At 43.3% G+C, this 10,711-nt stretch overlaps 1 protein-coding gene across 2 annotated transcripts; it reads left to right on the top strand.

Moving 5' to 3' along the window:
* The first annotated feature begins 1,433 nt into the window (after positions 1-1,433).
* si:ch211-112f3.4 (EF-hand and coiled-coil domain-containing protein 1) lies at positions 1,434-10,349 on the top strand. Of its 2 annotated transcripts, none has more exons than XM_062397454.1 (9): positions 1,434-2,312; positions 3,190-3,631; positions 3,707-3,841; positions 5,112-5,191; positions 5,430-5,571; positions 8,378-8,528; positions 9,524-9,646; positions 9,873-9,942; positions 10,022-10,349. In XM_062397454.1, exons 1-9 carry the CDS (start codon positions 1,724-1,726, stop codon positions 10,156-10,158), a joined length of 1,869 nt encoding a protein of 622 aa, XP_062253438.1. In that variant the 5' UTR covers positions 1,434-1,723; the 3' UTR covers positions 10,159-10,349. The 2 variants fall into 2 exon arrangements, with proteins under 2 accessions (XP_062253438.1, XP_062253430.1); XM_062397446.1 differs by having other exon boundaries at positions 9,521-9,646.
* Positions 10,350-10,711: the final 362 nt, after the last annotated feature.

Genomic DNA, 10,711 nt, shown 5'->3' with positions numbered 1-10,711 from the left:
CTGATGGCACTGCTGGACATCTTCCGAATTCGAAGGTAAATAAGCTTGACCACTGCGTCTATGATTCTCATTGTTGCCCGTTTCTTTGTGCTTCTTCAAAAGAGCTTGAACTGCACATCTGGTAACCCCAGTCTGCTTTGAAATCTTTGTCTGGGAGAGACCCTGCTGATGCAGTAGAACTAACGTGTGTCTTGTTGCTGTGCTCAGTCTTGCCATGGTGTATGACCTGTGACATCCAACTGTCTTTCACAATCACAACCTCACATTGGTAGCAGAGTTTGGCAGTTCTTCACCCAGTTGGAAGCCTCCTACACAGCTGTTTCTGTTTCAGTTAATGACTATGTTTCAACCTTCAACCTGTTTCAATTGATTATCACCTATTTGGTATAATTGGTTGATCGTACACCTGATTGTAATCCTACAAAATCCCAGACCTATAAGAATTGATGCTGGTTTGATTTAGATTTTTCTTTTGTTCGCTCCATTTGCTTTTGTAAATTGATAAAAATAAACAATTATTATTCATATTTTTGAAAGCATTCTTAGTTTACAGCATTTTTTACACCTGCCTAAAACTTTTGCACAGTACTGTATATAATGTGATGAAATAATCAGTCATCAATCAAATGAGATGTGCGTGAATTTGATTTACAAATCACAATTTGCTATTTAGGGCTAGAACAAGCTGTGACAGGGGAGAGATCTCTGCCCTTCTCAAACCTGCAGGCTCTGAACTCACAGTATAAGGGCATGCATATCATCACATCTGACAGGAAAACAGGATGAAATCATTTCCTCCTAATTAATGCTCATCTGATTCATTTTCTGCTATTTGGCAAATAGTTTTGGCTTAAGTTCTGATATACTGAAATGTTGTCACTGTGTAATGCGTCATGCTTTGTAATTCATGAGTTGCTTTGTGTGTATGTGGTCTAATCATGGGCTTGTAATCAAGATGCTCCCTTTACTTGTGGTTGTCAGGTATGTGATAAGTGGTGAGGTCAAGGTGTGCAATGGTATTTCCGCTGGGAGTGCTCAGTTTCAGGAAACTAAGTCGCATTTGACTTCCAAGATGAGAAATTAGTTCCTGACTGGCAACAGTCAGGGGGTGCTGAGTGTCAGGAGTCTTTTTACATTTTATTGTTGCGGCTGCCACACAGGGAGTGAGTCAGATCCACTCAAGATCCACTCTGGTAAAGCTGAAAACTAAAACCCACCATGACTCACTGTGGGCTGCTGTGGGTTGTTTTTGTCACAAGATGACAGGAGCCACAAAATAACCTCAAACTCTGGAAACACCTCCAAAACACACAAACTCACCTGTGTGACCCCGAAGTTCTCTCTCCTGTAGAAAACGGTTGTGTGCCATTACTTGATATGTGAGTTTTAATGGAGATGAGCAACAGCACCGACATTCTCGCATAACTAATTATAAACGGTGAAAGCCCCTTACATGTAGTGCTACACACACACATGTGGTCAGACTGCACTCAAGAGGGTGGAGTCGGTGCAGTGGGATTTCTTTCCCCACTCGAGGGCATCAGTTCTTGACTTGATGCGCCCGGAAGGAATCCAAGGTGAGGCTTTCAGGGAATTACGTATTGCGTAAAACGAAAGGAGGGAATGGTTTACTGGTTTGAAGTCATATCCTGTGCTAGTTTCCATTGCTAGGCTTTTATTTGGTGACATCTACGAAGAAGAAAACCGTACTTTATGTGAAGTCATGGACTGCAGAGCATTTCCCCTGTCGCGCGTCAACCCGTCGCCGCAAGCAGCGCGTAAAAGCGAGTGGCTCCGGAGCGCTCTGGCCCATCACCACTGCCCCGACTCCGACGTGGAGAACGAAATCGTCGTCCTGGCCACAGGCATTGACCAATACCTGCAGGAGGTCTTCCACCACCTGGCCAACCCCAACCAGGACGACACAGTGACGGCCGAGGATTTCGCAGCGCTGTGCGCAGTGCTTGGGCTCAGCGGAGCTGGGGGAAGGACGAGGAAGGCAAAGGACGGGACAGGCGATGGAGAGAAAGACGAGGAGGATGAAGAGTTTAGGGATGTGTGTTCACGGCTGCCCTGCCAGCTGTCATTCAAAGACTTCCACTCTCGGCTGTGTGGGTATTTCCGTGTGCGCAGTGCGCGCAGAGGCACCGGGGACTGCGCCGGGCGCTTGCCCCTCACTGAGGACACGGAGCTGGTGGAGAGACAGATCCGACTGCGGTGGCCGCGGGTCAGGCGGCGGAAAAGTGTCAGTTTCGATCTTCCCGGGGACCAGAGTGGACCTGTACCCGGTAAAAGTGGAGACCGTGAGACAGGTACTGTACCAGGACGACATGCTGTTGCACTAAATAACATATTTCACCATCATTGCACGAGCTTATTAGTGTATGTGATCTATAGTGACTCTGTTGTTGTACCTTGGAACTGACTATTATCTCCTGACTAATACACAACAGGTATTGTTGTGAGGGAGTAGAGAGGGGAGGAAGCCCTGCAGGCTGAAAGCACCAATTACTGGAACTCGTTTCCCCTCCTGTCATTTTTCTCTCAACCAGCAGCACTCCCCTCTTTACTTTGGTGCTGTCACTCCTCTTCTATCTCCTGCACCATCTGCTCTGCCAACAGTCTTTCATACAGGAAGAATAACCACTACTGGAGAACTTTGCCCCTGCAAGTGTTTCTGGTACATTATTATATAACAATATTGATCCATCAACGTGTAAGCCTATCACAGTATAGCTGCTTGAAGTGGAGCCAGTTGTAACTACTGTTGTTTTCTCCAGTGGTTCCCGGCTAAGGGTCAGGCCCCTCCAAATTGTCCTTGTATACATCTGGAGGATTGAGTCAAAGTGCTTCAAGTTTTTTTTTGCCTTTTTCAATTTAAATAAGAATAGAGGATGAATATTTCATGTTAGTTTGAACGTCTTCCGCATTATTTGATGATAAGTTGCTAACCACCAGAAGATATTTGTGACCACTAGCGGATGTTAGTGACATATCAGTTGTGTACCTTAGTGTCATTGGGTGTCAATCACAAGACACTCTCTTCTAAGGCAGGCTTGGGACCTAGGGGTGTTTCTTCCTGATCCAGTATTTTCTCAACAGTGTATTATAGTTTAAGCTCATCATATGTTTATGTAAAATCCAACTGTGCAAAATAATTAATGACAGCTCTTTGATTTTCCTCTCCAGATGAGGTGTCAGTTTTGAGGGAGCTGGTGGAGGACCTCCGCTCGGCGCTGCAGGGGAGCGATGCTCGCTGCCTCGCCATGGAGGTGGCCCTCCAACGGGCGAGGAGCTGCACCCACCCTTCTCCCTCCAGCTGTACCTCCACTGTTTTGTCTCCCACAACTTCCATCACCTTTGTTCAGGGAAAACTGGTCCCAACGCACAGAATCAAAGGACAGTGCAGTGGTGCTGGAGCAGGCAGGGCGAGGAGAGCGGTGAGGTCACAGGACATCAGGGACACACTTCTGAGGGAGCTGAGGCTGATTCGCTCCTCACGTGACGGACAGCTAGGGGAGGCAATCAAGTTCAATCAGCGTTTGGAGAAGGAAGTGCAGTGGGCCTATCAAGAAGTGCGCAAACTGCAGGGGGCGGAGTCCGCACTGAGGAAAGAGAACAATTACATCAGGTTAGTTTTTGTTGCTGGGAGTTAAAAGTTGATTGGAAGGATAAAGTGAAGATGAATTTGCATGATTTGCATCAGGAGGCGAGCAGAGGAGGCCAGGGAAGCTCTGAGTTTGGGGCTGCAGCGGGTTCGGCTGATCCAGGAGCAGGCACAGGCTGTTCCACAGCTCCAGTCCAGGATCAGTCAGCTAGAGACTGAACTGCACAAGTACAGGTAGAAACCCTCCGTGTTTGTGTGTGGGTGGGGTTGTGAGCATGGGTGTGTTGTGCATTCATTTCCACATCATTTGCCTCTGTGCTCTTCTGATTTGAAATTCAATGCATTTAAGCCCTCAGATTAAGTTACACACATTTGAAAACTGAATTTGAGTGTAGGGTAAAAATTACATTAAATTAAATGGAAACTACTGCAATTCATGTTTAAGAGACTTTATAACCCTTTTTTGTGATTAGATCAAACAGATTAATTGGTATTCTTTGCATTAAAGATATTTCTGATGGTTGTAAAATAAACATTTGACATAACAAATCACAAATATTATTCAGTTTATGTGATTTAAATTAAAGTTATATTGTCTCAGAAGTCTTTTTTCTGAAGAAATAGTCAACTAATCCTCCCACAGCCTTATATTTTGCATTAGAGCTGGTTCAAATTAGAAAGCTCAAAATCCCCTGTATTCTACCAGCTCAGCACAAAACTGTCCATGTCTGACTGTACAAACATACTTACAAAAATCCTGGTGGGTGTCGAACAAGCAGTGATGACCATTCTTTAATATTAAAATGACCTACAATAGAATATGTTGCATGCACAGTTATCTCAACGTTCTGCCAACTTCAATGTGCACACAGTCCAAATGTTTTAATCCAGGTTCAATTGTAATCTGTGTATTTCAGATGTAAACATGAGGAGACAAAACAATCTAACATGTTGATGTGCAAAACAAAATATAGCAGGTTGCTTTTACTTGCTAACAGCTTACAATAAGCAGCTAACAGTGTAACATGTGTATTTCAAAAACATACAGGACAAGGGGCATCAGGAACAAAAATTAGTGTCAAGCTCAACAGTTTGTTGTTTCATCAGACATAGAATGTTCAGCAAGAGTCTACGTCTAATGCATAATGATGGAAAGAATGGAATGTCTGAATCTTCTGCCAGCTCTCCTGTTTGCAACCAGATTTCAGATTTGTTTTAGTCCACATCTGCCTGATGCCCTTATGAACGTATATAAATGACAAATGACTGCAAGTTGTTTTGGGTAATGAGTTCCACGTGTCTGACATGTCTCACAGTGCCATGATAATATGAATCAGACATAGAAAGATACTGTGTAAATGACTAGGTTTACATGAACTAAAATCGGAATAGTGACTCTGCATGATCTAAAACATCACATGTGGTATTTTTGTGACTCTACTGTATGAGTGAGTGGTATAATTGTGCAGAATTATAAGTTGTTCTCTACCTTTACCTCCCTCAGATCTGGCTGTAGCTGCGTCTTAGACTCATCCTGTCAACAAACACATCCATCCAGAGCAGATGACCCCTGCAACAGGACAGGTGAGTGATGAATCACCAAGCACTGGGTGTTCAGAGATAATGTGTTCTTAACAAAGCTTTTGTTTGCAGTTTGTCTTTGGGATTTGGAAATTTTTGTATTAGTGGGTGAAACATTACTCATCCAGCAATGTTTTGCAATGCCAAAATCACCTTAAATGTATGTAAACATATCAATTCATACCTGCATGATTATTATGTTGTCTTTCGGCAGTAAGGTAAATTCCTCTGTTGTGTGCAGATGCAGAGTGTCTGCAGAGAGCAGTGGAGAGGAGAGCTGCCTCTGATGAAGAGGAGGAGGACAGGGGGCAAAGGGAGGAAGAAGAATGGGGCCGGCTAGACATGAAGAACCAAATCAGCCAACTGCATAACTGTGGCAAAGGGTTAGAAAACATTTAACACACACACACACACAGTATCTCACCTGGTCTTTATCAGAAAAGTTGTATTAGTCCCACATCATGTCTGGAGCTTCAGCTGGTACCTGTAACTTTATTTGTTAATGACATGACAGCTCTCCAAAAGTGAGGCCAAAACGTCTTGATCATCCCCTAGTGGCTGGCTGCGGCATAGGTCATAAACCCCTGACTTGTGATTGGTTGTATGTGTATCGCGGATACTCCACTATTAAAAGGGATCTATTATGATTTTAGTCTTTCCATGTCCTAGTGTAATGTATACACCAATGTATACAGTGTGCATGTTTTTTCCGAAGGGTAATGACACAGCTTCTAGTGGAATTTTCTAATACTTTTACTTAACCTTACATTATATTTCATTTAGTGGACACTTTTATCCGAAGCGACTTACAATAAGTGCATGCAACCCCAAAGGGAACAGACCCAGGAAGACAAGAATCAAGAAAGTACAATTTCTTCAAAATAAAGCAAAATTACAAAGTGCTATAAGTAAGTGCCATTTAAGTTCTGCTAAAGTGTTAGTTTCAAAAAGTTTTTTTTTTATTTTTATTTAAGGTTTAGTCTGAGGAGGTACGTTTTTAGTTTTCGGCGGAAGATGTGTAAACTTTCTGATGTCCGGATGTCCATGGGGAGCTCATTCCACCATTTAGGAGCCAGGACGGCAAACAGTCACGATTTAGATGAGGGTTTGACGATGTCCTGAATGTAGACTGGACCTGATCTGTTCACAGCATGGTGTGCAAGTCCTAGTGTTTTTAACCTGATGCGGGCAGCCGCTGGTAGCCAGTGAAGGAAGCAGAGGAGCGGAGTAGTGTGAGTGAATTTAGGTTGGTTAAAAACCATTCGAGCTGCTGCATTCTGGATGAGCTGCAAAGGTCGGATGGCAGTAGCAGGTAGACCTGCCAGGAGGGAGTTACAGTAGTCTAGGAGTGAGATGACCAGAGCCTGGACAAGGACCTGCACTGCCTTCTGAGTGAGAAGGGGGCGTATTCTCCTGATATTGTACAGCATGAATCCACAGGACCGTGTTGTTGCAGTAATGTTGGCAGTAAGGGAGAGTTGGCTATTGAGTGTCACACCCAGGTTCCCAGCAGTCTGAGTGGGGGTTAACACGGAGTTGTCAAAGTTAATAGTCAGGTCTTGGTCGAGAGATTCTTTCCCTGGAAGGAAAAGTAGTTCAGTCTTGTCAAGGTTAATTTCCAGGTGGTGTGCAGACATCCACTGAGAGATGTCGGTCAGACAGGCAGAGATTCGAACTGCTACCTGTGTTTCAGATCGGGGGAAAAGACAGGATTAGTTGGGTGTCATCAGCAAAGCTGTGCAGGAAAAGCCATGAGAGTTGGTGTACTAAGAAAAGAGGACCCAGGACAGAACCTTGAGGGACCCCAGTAGTGAGAGGACAAGGTTCAGACACAGATCATCTCCAAGTTACCTGATAAGTGCAGTCATTGAGGTAGGATGAGAGCAGAGAGAGAGCAGAGCCTGATCCACCCAGATCCTGAAGGGAGGAAATAAGGAACTGGTGGTTCACTGTGTCAAATGCAGCAGAGAGGTCTAGAAGAATGAGGACAGAGGAGAGATAAGCTGCTCTAGCAGTGTGAAGCTGCTCAGTGACAGCAAGGAGGGCAGTCTCAGTTGAGTGACCTGCCTTGAAACCAGACTGGTGAGGTTCAAGAAGGTTATTGTGGTTAAGATAGGAGGAGAGTTGATTAAAGATAGCACGCTCAAGAGTTTTGGAAACAAAGGGAAGAAGAGAGACAGGTCTGTACATATTTATTTCAGACGGGTGGGTTTCTTGAGGAGAGGATTTACTCTTGCCTCCTTCAGAGAATTAGGGAAACAGCCAGTTGACAGGGAAGTGTTGATAAGATGGGTAAGAAAAGGAAGAAGGTCAGGAGCAATAGACTGGAGAATGTGAGAAGGGATGGGGTCAAGGGGGCAGGTAGTCGGGCGGGCGGAGGTTACCAAGGTCAGAACTCGATTGGGAGACAGGGGGGTGAAAGAGGAAAGCGAAGGTGTTGAAGATGAAGTTGATGGAAGTGTAGTTATAGCAGGTGGATCAGAAACTGAAGAGCGTATGTCATCTATCTTTTATGTAAAGTAGTTGAAAAAGTGGCTTGGTAGAAGAGAGGAAGGAGGAGGGGGACTGGGGGGGTCGAGGAGGTTGGAAAAGATGGAGAAGAGTTTTTTTGGGTTAGAAAATGAGGATTGAATTGCAGTTTGGTAAAAAAGTGCTTTTGGCTGTGGAAATAGAGGCAGAAAAAGAGGAGAGAAGAGACTGATAAGCAAGCAGGTCATCCAGGTGTTTAGATTTCCGCCATTGACTTTCTTATGCTCGCATAGTGGCTCTGTCGGCACACACCGAGTCAGACAACCACGGAGCTGAGGAGGACTTGCGGACCTGTCGTGTCGTAGGAGGACAGAGAGTCCTTTTACGTCACGCCATCATACATGCCAAGCAGCTAGTCAGACAAGCCAACGAGCATAATAGGTCTCCTTTAATAAGGCACAGATTCTGGCGCCTAATGAAGTCATCAGCACTAGATGGCAGCAGCCACATCCATGATATTTTGGCTTCACTTTTTTACAGGGGGAGGAAGTGGAGAGGAAGTATCGTTATATACAATAGGGGCTAGCCATTATGCTAAGTGAGAAATTCAGACTTTGTGAAGTTGACTGTAGATAGTGGGTATAGATAGAGGTACAATTGCACACACAGACAATCACACAACACACACACAACAATAATATCTCTTTTGTCTCCTTCCAGATGTCGGAACCAAACGTTCCATCATCTCTCTCAGGGTCACCTGCATGATAAAAACCTCATCAGCATTCCTAAAGACAGAGGAGAGAACCCGGGCTGGAGGGGACCAAACCAAGAGCAGCAAGAGAGAAGCAGAGGCCTTGAAAAAGAAAAGGTGAGAGACAGATGATGTTAGCTGCAGTTAAATGAGATCCTTTGAGACTAACTAACATATTTAAATCGATGTAGGCAACAGGGTCAGATAAATAACTGTCTATGGAAAATAGTATAATATTCCAAAGTAACTGTGAATTACTAAAGAATGAGCTGAACCTTACCTTGTTAGATTAAATATCAGCAATTAAAGGTTCAATGCTGCTGGGTAAAAAGTTATATAGAGGTCATGGGCAAACACCTAGTCAGTAACAAAGGTCTCAAAAATGTTTAATACGGAACATATTTAGGTCTTAATGTTTTGGTAGGTGTGCTAGAAATGACATATATACACACATATACATTTACACACACAAAGAATACGACTGCAACATAAAATACACCAAAAATGTATATTGTATGAGTACAAAATAAGTGACAGTAGTTTATAGACACGGTTTCATAAAAAGAAAATATATTTTTCCTTTTCCAGGTGAAATTATTCAAACCAAAAAACTAAAATTGGAGAAAAACTTAAAAAAGAATTAAATACAATTGTGCATCAGTCTTTTTTTTTTTATCTTCTTTTCTCAATAATTTTCCAATGCCCCATCGGATTTATCATGTTAACATTTGGAGAGGCCACACCTTTATGTTAGAACCCCTGGACTAAACCAGCCAATAAGAACAACACCAAAACCCTGCTGCAGTATTAACTATTCCAATATTGTAATTATGACGAGGTTATCACACTCTGATGCAGTGAACACTCAGTGGCAGACATCGGTTTAAGGCACCACCTGTTGTTTCACTCAGATCAAATGTTCAAACACAAGAGGTCTGTAGAAAAGCAAGCAAAAGGCAGGCAAGCAAAACCACAAAGATGGGTAGGCAAGAAAAACGAGCTTGACATGGAATGCAAACAGAGTATTTATGCATTGTGGAAGTTAAGAATCTGAATGCTGTCTCCGAAACTTGTATAACTTGTTTGCATTCATTTGTTCCTCCTCCCAGCAGCGGGCTGAGGAAGAGGAAGAGGACGATCAGACAAGGCTGGAGGAGAAAGAAAAGACACGTCTGTCTCTGCTGGAGGAGAAACTCACAGCTGCCCTCACACTGCTGCTGCAGCTACGCAACAAAGTGCGGCACAAACACAGTTCACACACACCATTCACATCAGTAGCACACATACACACCTCTTCACTGCCACCTGGAGGTAATTAGTGGAGGACATTTTGTGTCACTGTCACAGTCACTTATGCTTGAGAGCTACTTTCAACACAGATTTAAATTGTTTAGACTCCTTTAGACTCAGTGTCCCACCACATAACATCAACAAGTTAAAATTGTGTATTTCTTCCTGTAGAACATGTCACGCAGGGTGCTGGGGAAGATTGTGATGGATGCTCTTGATGTCTGTAATAGGGCTGGAGATGGTGAGTCTGTTCAACAGCTTTCAAATAGGCAAATATTCAGCTTCACTTTTTAAAGGTGCTTTTTAATTTCTCCACCCAGGACGATCCAGGGTCCTACAGGTAGCTGACGCTCTCTGCCTCCATCTGTCCTCTAGCGATCTTCTCGGAGACGGAGGGGACAATGGAGGTGGAGGAAGAGACAGCAGAGAGAAACTCCCTCTGCTCATCTCCTGTTAAACAAGCAATTTATTAGCTGGTACTTTATGATTATCATCATCCTCCTTTTTTTGACTTTTTTGCACACTTGTAAACTTCTCAGTTGTGTATTACACATTTTTAAAAACTGGTTTGAATGTATTTAAAGTTTAGTTTGATTTCCTTCATTAAATGTCTTACCAGTGTATTTAGTATTTATTTAATGTGAACAACTACAGGTGAGCCATTATGCTTAAATAAAATAAGTTAAATATAATAATAAAGTTTTTATACAAACCCTTGTTGGAAACGTGTGTAAGAGTTAATGCACAAACCTTTGATTCCCTGTGCTTTCTTTATCCAGGGGAATACACTTCCACTGATAAACCAAACAGTAGCTTCACTCATTTTCGCAGAGTCACATACATATGGCAAGTGAATCAACTTTAAGGTTTCACATATAAATGCCGCCGGGAGGTTTTAATAGTTTCTAAACAAAAGGCATGGGGCAAAAAGGACTTCACACGCGGCGTTAAAGTCATTGCTGTTGAAATTAACGTCAGTTTTTGTTGTAACAACCTCTGTGGGAAATATC

The sequence above is a fragment of the Platichthys flesus genome, chromosome 2 (genome assembly GCF_949316205.1).
Source record: "Platichthys flesus chromosome 2, fPlaFle2.1, whole genome shotgun sequence".
Classification (NCBI taxonomy): domain Eukaryota; kingdom Metazoa; phylum Chordata; class Actinopteri; order Pleuronectiformes; family Pleuronectidae; genus Platichthys; species Platichthys flesus.
This window is presented reverse-complemented; position numbering and strand designations above follow the sequence as displayed.